The sequence below is a fragment of the Carassius gibelio genome, chromosome B9 (genome assembly GCF_023724105.1).
Source record: "Carassius gibelio isolate Cgi1373 ecotype wild population from Czech Republic chromosome B9, carGib1.2-hapl.c, whole genome shotgun sequence".
In the NCBI taxonomy this organism is placed as follows: Eukaryota; Metazoa; Chordata; class Actinopteri; order Cypriniformes; family Cyprinidae; genus Carassius; species Carassius gibelio.
The window spans coordinates 17754132-17773027 of NC_068404.1; the positions used below are offsets into that span (position 1 = coordinate 17754132).

At 37.5% G+C, this 18896-nt stretch overlaps 1 protein-coding gene across 1 annotated transcript in view; it reads right to left on the reverse strand.

The window, feature by feature from the left end:
* Positions 1-18896, reverse strand: part of LOC127964879 (mannosyl-oligosaccharide 1,2-alpha-mannosidase IB) — an 84050-nt gene that overhangs the window by 13315 nt on the left and 51839 nt on the right. Inside the window, exons 5-7 of the mRNA XM_052565307.1 lie at positions 12881-12999; positions 8311-8391; positions 283-377 (exon numbers count right to left, since the gene is read on the reverse strand). Coding sequence (XP_052421267.1) covers positions 283-377; positions 8311-8391; positions 12881-12999 — 295 coding nt within the window. The remainder of the gene's footprint in view (positions 1-282; positions 378-8310; positions 8392-12880; positions 13000-18896) is intronic.

The window sequence follows — 18896 nt, forward strand, 5'->3', positions numbered from 1 at the left end:
TCAAACACAAAAAACCCTTAATGCACATTCACAATGCGCTCTGCAGATTAATTGTGCAATTTTCATTTCATTCTAATGAAATTATGTGGCAAGCCGAGTTATACAGGAAGAAAGCCACAGGGATTTTCGTAGACGCACAAGGTGTAACAGCCTTCCATTATGTGGCAGCCCCCATCAGGAGAATAAGGGGAGGACAGACAGCATGGGAAATGGAGGCGAAGAGAAAAATAAAAAAAATGAAAAGGACAAAGGCCTGAAAGGGAAGGTGTGTATGTAACATACCTCTTCAAATTAACCATGGCCCAAGGGATGCCTGTTGGGGTGTTGAAGGCAGGAAGCAGCTTTTCTGCCAGCTGGACAGCCTTCACCTTAAAAACCTAAAAGAAAGAGACATACAAATCATTTTTTCCTTCAAAAATCTTTTGCCACAGCTTGTTCATACCTAGTGCAATTCAAGTTATTATACTCAAAAGTATATCATTTTAAGTTATCATTACTCTTCGTAAAAAAAAATTCATATTTAATTAAATAGATAAATAAAAAAATTAAGAAAAAGCTTTAAATTGTATAATATGAAAAGTGTTTCAAATGAAAGCTTTAACTGTTTCCACAAAAATATTATGAAGCAGAAAAGCTTTCAGACTTGGTCAGAAATGTTTCCTGAGCACCAAATCAGCATATTATAATGATTTCTGAAGGATCATGTGACACTAAAGACTGGAGTAAACGCTGCTGAAAATTCAGCTTTGCAATCAAAGGAATAATACACATTTTAAAATATACTGAAATATTACAATTTTCGAATTACAAAAATATTTCACAATATCACTGTTTAACTGTACTTCTAATTACATAAATGGAGAGTAAAAGTGAGAATAAGAGACTAAGAGAATAAGAATAAGAGACTTCTTCAAAAAACCTTACCAAACCAAAACTTTACAGTAATGTATATATTTTTTGTATTAATGTATATATTCTTTACAATAGTGGTACATTCTCAACGGGGTGATTCAAGGAGAATTTAAATCACCCCAATGACAAATTGTAAGGGAAAATTTCAATTATATATTTTAAATTGACACAATGGATAATACATTCAATACATTCAAAATTTAAACACACACACAAAAAAAAAACTAATACGGTATAAAACCATCTTAATTTTCTTTTCTCAAAACAATATTTTTATTTTGAGGTGAAATATGACCCAGACTTGGTCTTGCTGATGGGTTTTGTGAGATTCACCCCTGTAGCTACAGACTCTGACTAGGCAGAGGGGAAATGACACACACACACACACACACACACAGAAAGAGACCAAGAGAGAACACGCATTTGAGACAGAATAAACACCCAAAGAACAACACACCTGAATTTGTTTACTCACTACTGTCAGAAGAGAGATGATGCACTGAGGCCTCGTCATAAAGTTCCAATTTTGAACTGAGACAACCTTTGCCAACAGCTGCAGTTTAACAACAACTACTGCTGAAGACAGACACATTCAAAGCAGAGACGAGCCTACCTTTAACAATATGATTGAACAACAAGTGATGACAGATTTGTTTTTTTTTCAAACCACCCAGATTTCTTAGGTGCTTTGTCCCTGCAATAATAATAGAAGCTGCTTTGGATAAAACCATCTCTTGAATACTCAAGTCCATTCAGACACTTTATGAACACATCAGCATAGACACAGGAAGAATGACTTTACCTTTCCAACAGTGCATTATTAGTCGATGTCAAATGTGCAGCAATCAATATTTTATTTTTCCCTCGACAGTAACCATCATCATCATTTCGGGCGAGACTGTCTGACTACAACCTTGCCATCCCACCAAGTGCTTTTGAGCAAAAATGGCTTGAAAACATCTTGTGCTGATGACTCACAGCCAGACTCTTCTAAGCAGGGGAAGAGCTGTTGCTCATGTCAGAGCGGGAGCTGTGCTGTTGATCATGTTTTTAGGACTGAAGATAGAATGAAGCCACAGCAGAAAAAAGGCCTCTGGTTCTTAGAAAAACCGCACAGCTGCCCGAGCCATGCTGAGGCTTTTATTTCTAGCCCCTCTTACGGATGTTTATGTGGAGTCTATTAAAATGCACAGCAAATTCACTAGAATAGATGTGTGAGGAGTCTTTGAGATATTTCTGACACACACACACACACACACACACACACACACACACACACACAGAACGAGAGAGAGAAATACGACAATGCTGTGTTTACAAAAGGTCCAGTAAAGTGTATACCTAGAAAGAGAAAAAAGTATTTGGATTTAGTATTTGGGCAAAGAGTTGGATAAATATATTTTTTAAGTTAGATTTAATCTTGGTTGTCTAGGGGAAAATACCACTGCATATTCTTGCCACTTTTTTTTTTTTAAACCTAGTTTTTTTCTTTTTCTTTTCTATTCTTTATTCTTTTCTTTTTTTCATCTAATAGTAATCACGTTCTAGCAGACCATTGTTATGGAAATAGCCATGCTGTGCATCCAGTTCTATTTAAACCAGATGCAAACGGTTACTCAAAATTGTAGGAGAACCGAACAAGAAAAGGGTGAAAGAGTACAGAAATGGTGCTTCCCTCAGGATTACTAGCTGGAGCTGGAGCAGTGTGTGTGTGTGTGTGTGTGTTTGTAATTTCCAGAATGCAGATTTCGACGCTGAAGCCTAATCTGGTTGATGCGGATCATAAGTGCCAGAGATGATCCTGTTATTACACATATGAGGATATGACCATGGACATTCCCCACGATACAGCTTCTGCTCTATATACACACACACTTCAGCACCCTCAGCCTGATATGTTCCTTAAACGTCTAATGGAAGCATGAAAAGAGATTATGCAGAACACGCTGGAGATGGAGGAATGAGTGTTTGCACAGAGGGTTCCACAGGGGTTCAGGGTTAAAGCTGGATTTCTGCCCTCTCTCTTGCTCTGGGTCGCAGTATGTTTGTGCATCTGCAGCCTTTTATGACAAACCTTCTGCCTGGTGTTTATTCTATTCGTCGTCATGGCAGCACAATCGGGAGCTGCCAATCAAGGCCGACACAAACACAGTCCAATCAGATCACGGCATCAGAGACGTCGGCTAATGAAGAAATTAGGATGTGGTCTGTGAAAATGTTTATGCGCATTTAGTACAATGCTTCTCATCTCCTCAAAGCAAACAGGGACAGTCAGTGCATTTCTACATTTACATTTCAAACACATTTTCTGCCTTTATTTAAAATGATTCCTGCAGGTTTATAAATAAACGGCACAGCTTCAGAAGAGATGCAAGAGACGCACAGCTTAGAGTCGACATGGAAAAACACTCTGAATGCACAAGTAAAAAAAAAAAAAAAAAAAAAAAGTGAGAGAAAAAAAAAGCTACTCTTTTCTAATTGAGCTGCATATGATGCAGCTTTCAGGAGATTCCTCAGACCCATTAATCATGAAATTTTTTTTCTCCCATTATTTAAGCATTAGTTTTATTATTAAAGCCTATTTGTAAAAATAATTAAAACAAAGTCGATACAAAGTATTTTTAGATTGTGTATTTTTGTAAACTAAAATTGCATGGAAAAATGATGGTATTTCACTCAATGTAATGCATGTATTAATAAAATCAAAAACGTATTACAATACTACAGTACTGAAAAAGAATTAAGCACACCTAATTGTCATTACTGTAATGCATTAGAAAAGCTAATCTATTACCATTTTTATAATTCCCATTACACTCATTGGTTGATTCTCAGACTCTTACTATTCAAAAAAAAATTTAATTTGTAAAACTGAGCAGAAAAGCAGTACAACAACTATGTAAAAAATTTATAACTTCTTAATTTAGGTAATGAGAAAATTTTCCATCTTTACAGTAACGAGATATTGGTAAAATGTACTTTTATGAAGAACACAATTTATTTTTCCTCTGTGTTTGATTTTGAGATTAAGTAACATGAAATCTTTTTCCTTTCTTTCTTTTTTTTCCGTGAGACTGACCAATTATTTCGTCTCAGTTCTCAGCTGGCCCAGCATGCGGTGCGTCTCATTTTACATTGATGAGTGTTGCAAACAAAACCACAGCTGGGATGTCAAAATAAACACCAACACCGGTGGTCTTGATGTTCAAAGCCAACATATCCTTATATAACCACTTGTTAGGCGCTATTTTCTTTTTTTAGATCTTTCTGGCAATTTCCAGAGAGCTTCGGACACACTTATGCAATACAGCTACAAACCAAGGGCTGGAAAACCAGACTGCGAAATGTCAGTCTAGAAAGACCAGTTATTTGTATTTGAAGAGGAGATTGGATAGGAGATGACATGTCCAAAGTCTGCAGCACATCAAACATGCAGATGAGTAGCTGACAAACATTTTCTCATCCATCATATCCCTTCTTAAATCTCTGGCCTTATCTTGTCTCCGCTGGGTCCATGGCTGCGGCTCTCTTCTGCCTTTGATGAGATCCGTGTTTGACAACAGAAGAGTGCGCTGCTCCCTAATGTGACACTACATATTCTCTACCACTGTGAAGGATATACAACCACAGGACAGCGCATCAACAGAGAGTGATGGGGAGGGGAGAGAGAGAGAAAGCTAACTGCTGCATAACGCCTGGAGCAAACACCATTTCCTCACACCATCTCTGCTGTAATAAATGTGCAAATTAAGACAAAGAACAAATATTTGCCCATGTTTTTCACTTCCAGCCTATGATCCTTTTTGGCTTGAAGGAATCTTAAGAAATAAAGCCTCCGTCAGCACTGTGTTTGGAGAAATCTGATTCATACAGTAATTGGGCTGTCAAAGATACAGTAGAACCTTCTCACAAAGAATGCCAGAACGTCTGAGCATCCGCAGGAGCAAAAGGTAAAAAATATATTTGATTTTCGCACAGGGAATCAGCAGATGTCTTTGAAAGAAAGGAAGAAAAGTGCTGCCTGGATCCACTGGAAAATTACTGTTAGATGTGTGATCTACAAGTAATTCATCCAAAATTGCTGGCTTGCTGGTGAGGTACCTGGAAAATGCTATGAGGGCCTTAAGCACCTAAAGGGGGAAAAAAAATCTAGAAAAATACATATTCCAGGAAGTATTTTGAAAGAGTTATTCAAAACAGTTATTGAGCCAGTCGCTTTTTATGACCATAAAGGGGAACAAGTGCTTCTATTCCCTTGGCCTTACATAAAACATCTAACACCGAACGGTAAACTAAGCAAGGTAATCAAACTACAAGAGATAAATTACTTACCAAATAATACCAATTAATTCATATTAGATAACAGTGCCCTGCAACGATGCAAAGGCCAATTCAGGACGTTAAATATGAGTGTACAAGAAAGAGAAAAACATTGGCAGAATGCAAAGAAAAAGATTCCAGATAAGTACACATCGCATTCCTTCATCTGTCATCATCTTTCCAATGAAATCCTCTTTTCATTCTTAACCCCCTTAATACCTCAAATCATCATTACATCACGAAACAGAAGACGTGGACGATGCGGTTTAAGAAAGGGCCACAAAGAAAGCTATCCGTTAGTATTAGCAACTAGGATCGCAGCTTTCTGTGTCACTCATACAGTATACAAATACTACTAATACCAATACATTCACCAAATGACAAAATGTATTCGTTTACAAATCCTAAACTATGCTTCAAGTTTTTTTAAATTCATAACATAGTATTGTGTAAGGAACCAGTCTTTATTAACCAAAAATCTCACAAGTTGTTTATTCACTAGCATTTATTTCAGATGAAAACTCATGTGAAATGTATGTGTACAGATACATTTTTAGAAGTTTCGCAAAAATGTAGCAAGTATGAGTTAAATATACGTAGCTATACTGAAACTATTTGCTGTCAATGAAGAAGCAGACTTTGGCTTTTTGCTTCACATACAGCACATATAAAACTAGCCATACAAAGCCTGGCCCTGTGCTCCTTGCGATCTAAATTCATCTCTTCACTGCCATCATGAAACAATACTGTCAAGACATGCAGGGGTGAGAGATCTGAAGAACAAGAGAGGAAGACTGAGAAAGAGAGATGAAAGGAAAGGATAAAATAAAAGACAAGAGGACCAAAAGACAGAGGGTAAACATCATCCATCACTGCACTGCTAGTGCCAGCTGACAGAGAGAGAAGGAATGGAGGATGTGGTCTTGCACAGGAGAGATAACCTCCAGAGCTGATAAAAGTATGGAGTCCTCTGTCTTCTTCAGATCAGATGCTCTTCTTCTCTAGAAAAACCAGCCAAACATCAGATACAGTACACAACTCTCTCTACACTGGACCTTCTTATATTCCCTCAGCCCCAGCAGCTTTCTCCATCACGCCTGATCAAAACACTCTTATTAAAGAGGCATGGCTTTTCAATCTATGACACTGCATTCAGTCAGTGCTTCTACCCTCTGCTCCATGCTGCCTCCACTGCATATAGGGGACATATACAGAGAACTCTGCCTAAACCAAGAGAGTAATCCCTGGAGAAAGCTTTTCATTAGCATCCCTATGTATCTCAGAGGCAGCTGCTAGTGGTTGCATGATCCTCTGGAAGAAAGCAATTTCAAATCTGTCATCTTTGCTCATTGGCACTGGTGCTTTTGAGAAGGCTTTTGAATAGCCACCAATGTTACTGTGTCTGCCAGGAGAGTATGCGCATCTACATAAAAAAATAAATAAAGTCAAAATAAAATACTGTAAGGTATTAAGGCTCTGAAGTCAAAGGTGGTTCTGGGTGATTATAATAACCAAAAGATAATTTTTTGTGTGCGTGTTACTGATAACTCATGAAACCCCAAACTACTACTTCTGTGATTTTAGCAGAGGTGTTTATGTTGCACACCATAAGAAACAATGTAAGCATCTGTTCATTTTAATGCTTGGAGAAAACTGGTACATTTTGGGCTTTTTTTGTGCTATTTTCGTCTTAGGGGTTTAAAATCTACATTGTAATAATGTCACAGTTTGTGACGTGGCAAAGGACTACAGTACTTTATGATGCATCTGTGTCTCATAATTATTCATTAGACTGTGTGTTCTTGTCCAATGAGAAGACACTTCTCTTAATTATTCACAGCAGCATGTGTTGATTTCCTACGACAGACACTTCAGACTGTGAGACTGCATACATTAAGTGAGAGACATGCATTCATGGATCGAAGGAAAGCATTCGTTTTTTGCTTTGTAGGAGTTCAGCACAAACGTGATTTATTCACTTAGTGTATAGTTTATGTATAGTGTATAACCAGTTTTTACAGCTCATTGATGCAATCCATCAAAAGGCTCATATAAATGCTGCAAAATAAGCCTTAAAAGTTATTAGAGGTGCAACAGCACGAGTACAGATGCTAATGGCTGAGCATTTATTTGTGTTTTTAACTCCATGGGGGCTAAATGAAATTGTCTGAACACGAAGCTGTGATTCAGTGTCTCTTGTAACATAAATGCTGGCTTGGATTCTGATTTCTTTAAAGGAAATCAATGTAACAGTGTTGCTTAAATTTGGGCATATTTTGGATACAGCTCTCCACAGCATACTACAGTCCTTTTGGCAACTAGATGTAATTACAAGATACAAATGCACAGTTAATCCAGATGTTATTTAATGATTCCTGAAACAATTCATTTAATATAATCACTTCTCTCCATGTTTGCCACTGGCAATACAAGCACTGCTAAATTGGACACACTGCCTCCAAAATTCAGCCCATGCTGTACTGCATGTCTATGAGAGCACATATGCAGAAAACACTCCGATCAACAAAGTGTGACTGAGGCCTGACTCCCAGGCGTCTCAAAACACTGTACTGAAGGAACAAAAGGTCACTTGGGACAGCGAGGCAGGCAGGCGGGGGACAGACAAGTGGGGCGAGTTCCACGTCCAGTATCTAAACTCATCTAATGAAGTGTGCGGAGCGGGGATGTGGTCGTGCCGCATGGCTGCAGTTTAATTCCTTTGCATTTTCACCTTCAGACTAAAAGGAGGAGAACACTGTGATACGCTGCACAGTGATGAGGGTAAAGACAGAGAGACTATTTGTGCCCTTATCCATTAATGTCCATATAGGCAGATAAGACCGAAGGGAAGCGTTAATTAACATGGGCCTGAGAGAGGGACATTTATTTCCCCTGAAGAAACTGTTCTTATTTCTCTGAGCCAACAGCACTGCCCTAAGATTAACTCTCTCTCTGTCCAGATCTTCATTTACTGTATGAGGAGTCCATCATCTGAAATAACTATGACACTGAACAGCGGAGACGGAGATGAAACATGCACACAAACTTGCAAAAAATCCATAAGCAATGATAACGTACCTCCTGTCCGGAGAGGTAGTATGCAGCCAGAAGCCCTCCAATGAAGCGGATGTTGACCTCAAAGACAGATACTTCTGCATTCTGTAGAAACAGAGGGAAAATGAGAAAGAGTATGAGCAGAACAGCGATAGCCTAATTTGTCAGGGTCCTTGGTTGCCGAAGCATTATTCCTGTTTTTAGGAAATTGAAAACATTTTCTAAAAAGCATCTGAATCAAACCAACAGTGATAAACTTTGATATGAGGGCGAATAATTATAATTAATTAAATAAAAAATTACTCCAGTCTTCAGTGCCACATGGTACATCAGAAATCATTCTAATATGCTGATTTGGTGCTCAAATTATATATTTCTTCTTATTACCAGTGTTAATTGTTCTGCTTAACTTTTTTTGAGGAAACTGACATTTAAATAAAATCTAAATAGAATTAACACATCCTTGCGGAACAGAAGTATTCACTTGGTTAAAAAAAATCTTACTGACCCTACACACTTGCAAAATTCTCTATATTTGAGGTTTATTGTTAAATATTTAAATATATAATCGGTTTGACATTGAAAGAAGAAAAGTGCTTTTAAAAGTCTGAAGAAAATGAAAGTGATTTTTACTTTCAGAACATAACTGTTGATTAATGTGCGTGGAATATCTACATAACAGCCACGCAAAGCTCCCAAATGAACTTCAAATCTACATCAGACTGATACAATAATCTCTCAGTGAGACTGAAATGAATGCTGGAGCCGTGCGTGTGTGTTTGTATCATCAACATCCATCTTGTCAGCTTCAACCTTTATTTAGAGAAAATTACCATGAAGCAGTTTTCCACTCGCACAAAGATCACACCACACACACACCTACCTCCAAGTCTCGTATAGCAAAGGAACTAATTCAAACAATTCAATGGTATGGTTTTACAGGCTCCTGAAATCCTGTTTTAGCCCTGTCACAATCCCATAATCCTCAGCACCTAAAAACAGCACCTGTTTTTGTGTACCGCTTATGAAATATAAGCAGGTTTTCCAGTTCTGAACATAACGCTGCTAAAGCGTCTTATATCGACTAGGTTTTACACTAATTTGATAAGACAAGAACATGCTTTAACCAACCCCTTCCACTTAGCATTCATTTAGCATGTCTATTAATTTTGACAAAAGTGAACGTGCACCAGATGAATTCATATATGACCGTTCTTTGACCAAGGTCCATTAATTCAGTTTTTGGTTTAACAGCTGCGATTAGTGCTGATGGCAGGCAGCCTCATCCATCATAACAACAGAAACACGCACAGTGAGTGAGAGAGAGAGAGAGAGAGAGAGAGACAGAGAGAGAGACAGAGAGAGAGAGAGAGAGAGAGAGAGAGAGAGAGAGAGAGAGAGGGAGAGGGAGGGGGGGGGGGTGCATTTTGACTGTGGAACACAAAAGATGGTACATTAAAATGTCTCAGCAACTTTTTATAGATATAATGAAAGTCAACAGGGGTCCAATCAGATGATTTGAACCCCATTGAGTTTCACTGTATAGACAAAAACAGATGAAACTGTCAGTACTGTAAGTGATACATTTTTTTAATGGGGGGGGGGGTGACTATTCATTTCATTATAAAATGATGAGCTGCACTTTGATATAAGGTAATCAATCTAAACATTCCATAAATACACACATAATGGAATAATTAACTTTTAAAGTACATATTAATCTTAATTTACGAAGTTCTGGATCCAGTGCCATTCAAAAGTTAAGGCTCCATAAGTTTTTTTTAAATGGTGGCTGTAAATGTGCTGTTTGGGATCAGTCAGATTTTTTATGTTTTTAAGAAGAAGTTTCTTATGCTCATCGAGGCTGCATCTATTTGATTACCAATTTTTTATGTATTTATATTATTGCAATTTAAAATAAGTTTTCTATTTTAATATATTTTAAAATATAATTTGTTCCTGTGAAGCAAAGCTGAATCTTCAGCAGCATTACTCCAGTCTTCAGTGTCACATGATCCTTCAGAAATAATTTGAATATGCTGATTTATAATCAATGCTGGAATCAGTTGTGCTGCTTAATATTTGTTTGCAACCTCTGATACTTTTTTTCAGCATTCTTTGATAAATAGAGATGAAAAGAACAGTGTTTATTCAAAATATGAATTTTGTGTTACAATATATACCATTACTCAAAGTTATGTGGTCAACGATTTTTTTTCTTTCTCTTTTATTCAGCAAGGATGTGTTAAATGGATAAAAAGATTTCTTCATCAGAGAAATCAAAGAAAAAAGTATAATCAAAAAGTAGACTTGATGAGCAAAACATAAAAAAAATCTTACTGATCCCAAATTTTTTGATCCCAAACAGCTGATCCCTGATCCCAAACTTACTGATCCCAAACAGCTGTGTACACTTTTAAAATGTGATTTATTCCTTTTATGGAAAGGTAAATATTTAGCAGCCATTCTTACAGTCTTCAGTGTCACATGATCATTCAGAAATCATTCTAATATGATCATCAGGGATCTCATTTATAAAACTCTTTGTAAATTTTATCCCAAAAAAAAAAAAAAAGTTTACGTATGCACAAAAGCTAGATTTTGCGTATGCACATAAGTTTTCAGATTTATAAAACTATACATATGCCAGAACCTGGGCAAAAATCCCTTTATAAATCCCAGTCAATCCTTGTTATGTTTTAGCATAAATATATAAAAATAAAAATCCATAAAAACACTATTTAAAATAGTTCTCAGATAAGTATTTTAGAATAGAGTTGATCTCATTCTTTTCCACTGGCCAAATAGTATTTCAATTGTTTTAATCAATTCAAACCAAATTTAATTTATGCAGTTTTGCTGGTAAAGTGAACATCGTTTAGCTATTTTTAGCCTATATTTATTGTAGTGTAAATAGAATTATCTGACTCGGCGAGTCAATGACAAAGTAGCCTATTTTAAAAAGAAAACATGCAAATTATAATTTTCTTGTATCCTTCAAACACAGTGGTATTTTTCATAATGTTGTGGAGATGCCTTCACATGGCATCAACAGTTGCACAATAAGCTATTATCACTGGACCTATTCAAACTGGACAATGGACCGTTTGACCACTGAATCCAGCAGTGTCTACCATAATATTGAAGTGCACATCATTGATCATTGTTATCACTAAAATATTTTTGCATAGCATGAGATCTGCAGTTTAGTTTAAAGATGAATTAGCATGCACCTATAGCACTCCTCGCTGTCATTAAAACAGCATGCAACAGAAAGTGATAAAGCGCATTCCACTAAACATGTCTAAATTCATATCATTTTTGTTTAACTTCTGTGTAATGACTATGCATTTTCAGTGCTTATTTACATTAAATATTCCACTCTCATTAATGGAGAGTGGAAATGAGAACAGATTTTAAAATCGTTGCTTACTTCATAACTTCTCTCACGCCAGGAAAAAGAGTGTGTATGCATGGGCTAGAATGTCTGTAAGGTGTGTACATATTCACACCAATTTTGTTTTTTTATAAATCCCGAAATGTGTGCCTATTTTGTGCGTACACAATGTTTATGAATGAGACCCCTGGTGTCCAAGAAATATTCTGCAATTGTGTTTCGCAATATCTTTTACTGAAAACAAAGGGTTTTGCACACGCTTCCCTTCCTAACTTATGCTGTGAATTTTATTGCCCTCTTCCAAAAATCCTTCCAACACATCCAATCCCACTGTGACATACTGAGCCCTCAGCGGCCAGACCCAACGGTCCAAACATGAGTCATCCTTCAGAGTGCACATGCTTTGTAAGATATACTTGTCCAAAAATAAGAGTGAGGAGGGGGAGAGAGAAGAAATTAGGTCACTGCTGGAAAACCAAAAAGATGAACTAAACACACAGAGGAGACTTCAGGTGCTGAGTGTCAACCAGATCTGCTCAAAGAAAGGTGGCAGAAGGGAGACGGGGGAAAAATCCCACAACACGCAGACACCATAGAGATGATAAAGCCAAGAGAAACATACCAGCTCTCCATATCGGATGGAGGAGAGGTCGGAAAACAACTGATAGGGAGAGAAACTGGAGAAATCCCATTAATGGGTCAGGATGTGAATACAGACAGAGAACGAGAGCAGGAGACACGGGGCCCCTGGGGCCACTTGCCCGTCCCAGCTTCATTCTCTGACGAATCTTTTGTCTGCCATTTTTTCCTCAACATCACCAGCTAATTCCGGAGGCAGAGCGGTTCACATTGTTTCCATGGCTCCAGTCTTGTCTCCTGGATACGATGATGTGCCACATCAACTCAACGCGTTTTCTACGGAGTGCCACCACAACCTGATCAAAACCTGAAAGATGCACACACGCTGAGGCCTGAAGTCTCTGAGGGGTTAGTGGGTGTTGAATGACTGTTAATACAGCTGTGTCAGCTGGCTGCCAAAGTATACAGCTTACCACTGTGAAATAACAGCGTCCTGAGATATAACGGTGTCTGAAAACAAAAACAGACACGCACGCTTTGCCTCCAAACGGACAAAGACAAGTGTTGTTGGTAAGCGTGTGTGCGCGTGTGTGTTATGTCCGAGTCTTGGCCACTTACCACACTGAAATCCAAGTTTTGCTTGATCCACTCCTGGCCATCCTTAAACTCATCGTGGAGGCCCATTATGTAAAGGGTATCCAGGGCGTCTACTATAGTGGCCCCCATCTGGGAATTACCTGCAGAGAGGATGTAGATATGAATATTTACTGAATACATATGCCCCACAGTAATTAAAATGTTCATCAAACAATCCTGAGAAAAAAAAATTATCACTTTTTTCACAATTTGTTTTTAATTTAAACTGAAATGTAATGTTAATCTCATTGAGCATTGAGTCAGTGAGTTATTTGAGTTATCTTTAAATGAATCATTTGTGAACTAACTGATTTGGGTCTGACTGACTAAAGGAGATGCTTGTGCGCAAACAAATAGTTAACCTAATTCTTTCTGATACATGCAATGGCTATATATTATAACATGTAGGCATATTTATATTTATGTAGCCTACACAAGAATAATTCAATTCAATAATATTTGGCATGTTTGTGTGCTGCTGCGCGTCCCTGTGTGTGTAATAAGATTACCAAATACCAACACACTCTTTAAATAATTAAAAATACTGCAACTACTGCTATTGACTCTAGACCAGGTTTTAGTTGGTCAGTGGCGCAGTCCATTTTGGTTTCCTCAAAATAGTAACACATCAATAATGCGCCTGAACACAGCACGCCCACGAGCGCACAAAAGGGTGCATATGCATTTGCTATACTGCATCTGGCTGAATATAGCCCAAACAAAAAAACAACAACACTTGAGTCACGCCTGGCACCGCATGGACCGGGTGTATGATAGAGCCCCAAAACTTTAATACAATATATATATATATAGATTTTTTTTTTTTTTTTTTTTTTTTTTTTCACAAATCGACTTATTATTTTTTCTTTCTTTTTTTTTTGCCATTTTTGCCTTTATTATGATAAGAGAGATCAGAGTTGACAGGAAGCGAAGTGAGAAAGAGAAGAGTGTTATGGTCAGGAGAGGTCCTCTGGTTGGGATTTGAACTCGGGACGCCCCTGATACAACGGTGCGGTTCACAAAGCTATCAGCACTGACTTAATAAGCCTTTTAAAGTTTCAGCTCATATTTCAAAAATACTGTTTTCCCACAAATAAAACTAATCTCAAGAGTGGAAAATTGTTGAGAGATACTGTGTGGCATTTCTCTCTCTCTCTCTCTCCATCTCAATCTGTAGAAGCGCAGTGGTATCATCATCATTATTGTCAGGAACTCTAAATCACTCTAAAAATACCCATCAGCCCTCAGACTCGCAGCTCTCCTAATCTGTCCAGACTGCTGCTTCAGCTTGTCCAGAGGCACCCCAAATGGCCTCAGACTTTCATGCACCACAAACACTTTTGCTTTTTATCCCTCTTTTTATAAGACTTGAATCCCTTTTGCTCTTACGTCATTTAAGACTATAATATCTTTACTGCCTTCCTCTTTATCACCCTGTCCATTTCATTTTCAGTATTTTTTATATATCTGTAAAGTGGGTCCCTTTCTATTTGACTATGGCGCCATCACTAAAGATGAATCTCATCTATGACTTCACTTTGCAATGAAATAATAAAATAAAATAAAATTAGTTGCAACCCAAGACCCGCAGAACTGTCTACACATTCATCCCTCACTGCCTCATTTCCATTCCCATAAATACACTGCCCATCTTGAGTAAAACCTACACTCTCTGGCTTTCTACTGGACTTGAAATCAGCCCTCATCATACTGAATGAATCTTGATTGGCATTTACACAAGGCTGGCATTCTGGATGCCAGACTTTTCTGGTGTAAATCAAATTGGACTCAATAAAGTTACTTGGGGAATTCCAATGGCAATCAGTCTAAGCTCCTCTCTCCGCTTCCTACAAGCCATCTCTCCATCCCACACTCTCTCACTTTGTGTCATCCATGCCAGTTTCATTTGGCGACAGATTGCGAGCTGTTCTAATATGAACGCAGACGTGGCAGCCGGTGTGATGATTTCATTCTTCAGATTCAGTCTCATCTCGAGAGAAAACCATCAGAGAGGTTCAGAGCAGTTGAGAGGTTTATTTAATTAAATGCAGGCATGTGTTTGTGAATGCGAGTACTTATGTATACAAAAAAGGAGATCTTTACTCAAGCCAAAGGCATGAGTCTGAAGGCTTTCTCCCTCTATCTGTGTTGTCTCGGGGGTTTATCAAGGAAATGAAGAGGTGGAGAGTCAAACCCTCTTTATAACTGATAGTTTAATAGTGCCCACTATTTCTGCTGCCACTGATTCTCCCTGGACCCTTATTGCAACATCTGCTGCGCTCAACAAACTGCCATGGCTAAGTGTGTGAAAGAGAGAACAGTAGAATAAAAAGACAGAGTAAAGAGAGAGATGGAATTGTGAGAGATTTTTCCTTTTTTTAATCCATGCTATTTTTCAGAAGTTATTGCCCAAATTGCATTTACTTGCAGCCTTGGTGAGAATATAACAATCTTTCTGCAATATAAATAATTACAAATATAAAAATGTGCAAAATGTATTTATTTTCAATATTCTTCGATGAATAGAAAGTTCAGTTCACATTTACTTGAAGTAGAATTCCTTTGTAACATTATAAATATCTTTACCACCACTTTTGATCAATTTAAGGTGTCCTTGCTAAATAAAAGGAACAAAAAACGTTATCCCATAATATAAACTAACTCAAGAACTATTTAAAGACTGTTACACTGCCTTACCAGATTATTTAAATAACTTTTATATGGTTTCTATGCTTCAAGCAATTAAGTCACAACAGTACAACTGAGATCAGACCTCCAGAAAGACCTACAATTAAAATCCACAAATCAGACAGTTCCAATGATAACTTAAGTATCTGTAAGGCACGTACCACATGGGTTTGAACTAAACACCATAAAAGCTAATTGCCTTGGGGCTCTATTCTGCATGCAGCACCTCTCTCAAGGAATGTTTTATGATGGCCAATCTGTACTCCATAAAGTGCATTGAGACCAAGCACATAAAGAAAAAAACAAACAGAAAAAAAAAAAAAAAAACATTTCCATTGCAATTTCTACAAATGAGTCATGAGGCCAAATGCAATGCTGAACTCTAGATAACAGTCAATTGTTTAACTGGTGAACACAGCAGCAGTGATTAGATGCTTTTTAGATGCATCTGATACAAGTAACCATAAATGCAAGGTTTCAGCATTTTGCAGGGTCAAGTCATCACACTCCCGGTGAATCAGTGCATGATGTGGTTTTATTTATAAATGTCGTTTTGTTTCCGATTTATGGCTGAATGTTTTGCCAAGTAATAAGCATTGTAGTGATTAAATATTTGCTTGGTTGTTTCTAAAACTCACTTGAATTAGTTCCAGACATGACATTATGATTTCTTAAAAGCCTGTCATCTTTTCGGTCTACGCCTTTGGTGTTTGAGATTCTTTATCAAATTACGACACGCATGTTAGGTATTGCCGACTATTTCAGACGGACAACTTGCCTTTTCCCCAAGACACTTGACTTTGCTGATGCTCTTGAAATGAAAATCCAACATTAATTTCAAGCTCCAGTGCAGTTAACGCTCAGGATATTAGATATTAGGCTTTTTAAGGTCACAAACTTATTCCTGCATTTCCTCCCCCCGAGAAATCTGAGCATCACAAGGAGAAAGCATCTGAAGCAGAACAAAAAAAAACATACTGTATATCCTCTCCACATAAAACGCTACACTGTCAGAAGTGATCACCTTCAATCGTTAGACTGGCCCACTTGAGCTCATGTCTACAGACACGGGCAGCATGTTGTCTGGGGGCGTGCACATTTGCTGGAAGCTTTTGGCCGTGTTTTTCCATCACTTCTGCATTTACCTTTATTTTGTACAGTCTTGGCCATTACTTATCCTTACAGGCTTAGATTGCAAACCCACTGGAGTGTGACTGGAAATGTGGGTTCTGCAAATGAAACTACAGGCTCTGCGGATCTTGGCTAGTGGAAAGTAGTAGCGGGATTGAGTATAAAAATTGAGACAAGGCAATACTGGAAAGCTTGAGTGGCTGTTCTGTGAATTTGATGTGGTTGAGGAATTCTTTTGAAGACCTGTTTATTGGAAATAGAACAAATGACATATCTGAATTGTACGGTTTCCTGAGGATTCTTTCCTCTTGTATTAATCCCATTCTAATTTTCGGTTGTGATTTGAAAATGACATTGCTTAATACTACTGGCCTCAAATTGCCAAGACGTAGCCATGAAATGTCACGCACTAATGTTAAAGGAAAAGTCATGCTTAGGCCCTCACCCCAGTTAAGTGTGTTAGTGGAGGACTGAAATCATGCTGAAGCTTATAATTAGCAGAGCTTGCCATTGCTACAGTTTATACATAAGGTTATGGTTTTGATTTATTCTTAATTTATAAATGTCAATTGCAGCGCACGATGCACAGAATTGATAGCACTACAAACAATGCACACATTCACAAACATTATGTTAAGATTTAAAAGAAAATGTTATTTTAAAATACAAAATATATTTTAAAATGGAATTTATTCCTGTAATTGCAAAGCTGAATTTTCAGGAGCAATTACTCCAGATTTTAGTGTCACATGATCCTTTAGAAATCATTTTACTATGTTGATTAGCTGCTCAGGGAACATTTATTTTTAGTATTTTAATGGGAAGCACGATATAGTTATTTTTAATAAATAGAAAGTTCAAAAGAATAGCATTTATGTGAAATAGATATTCTGTAACAATGTAAAAGTCCTGGCTCCCACTTTTGATCAATTTAATGTAGGGATGCACCGAAATTTCGGCCACCGAAAATTTTCGGCCGAAAATGGCTTTTTCGGTTTTCGGCCGATAGACTTTTATCACCGAAACAACACAGCCGAAATGTTGTGATGACGCAAACAGAAACCGCGACCTGCACGTGCACCTGCATAGCAAAGACCACGAGCTCCACGCGACATTCACTTAACACCAGTGAGAACATTCTCTCTCTTCGTATTCCTTTATTCGCAGCACTAAAGCGTCTCCTAACAAAGAGATTAAGACGGACCACGAAGTAAAAACAAAGAAAAGTACAGTCTTATAGAGTCTGTTAGCACACGTCTCACTGAGATCTTGTCGGATCCTCTGCACTTCTTCGCGAATGTGCTTGACCCGCGTTATAAAGACCATTACTTGGATGCGGAAATGAGGCAGCGCGCACGAGAAATGATCCAGGCCGCGCTGGATGCGGAGAACCGGCGTGGAGACGGAGAAGCGCCAAGCGCAGGAGACTGATCAGAGCGCAGAAAAAAGACTCGTCTGTGCACCAGATGAGTGGCATGCACCATCGTTGTCTGATATGTACAGTGAAATTCTGCAAGAAAGTGCCTCAAATAATAATAATAGGTTGGCTATTTTGTTCTTAGGCTACTATATATATATATATATATATATATATATATATATATATATATATATATATATATATATATATATATATATATATATATATATATATATATATATATATATATATATATATATATATATACATACATATATATATATATATACATACATATATATATACACACACACAATATATATACACACACACACAAACATATATACATACATAATATCAGATTGTAGCCATATTTATGCTAGATTTTCTGCTAGATTTCTGCTTTAATTTGATAAAAATGTTCATTTATGCCCTGGCCCTATTTAAATACACTCTTTCAAATATTTCTCAAATGTCAGGCAGATGACAAGCTCAACTGCTCAACAGCTAGATGGTTATCTGTCTGAAGTCCCCATCCCCAGAAGTGATAACAGTCTTGCCAAATGGAGAAGTAATGCACTTTCTAGTCCTACAGAGAACAATTTCAAATGCACTTCACCTAAATGCACTTTGTTTTTATGAGAGAACTGTTCATTTTAAAACCTTTCTGCAGGCCAGTAGGCCTGTACATTATTATTAAATATACACATGAGTGGGATACATTTTTGGTTTGAATTTTATTTTATACTGTGCATTGTT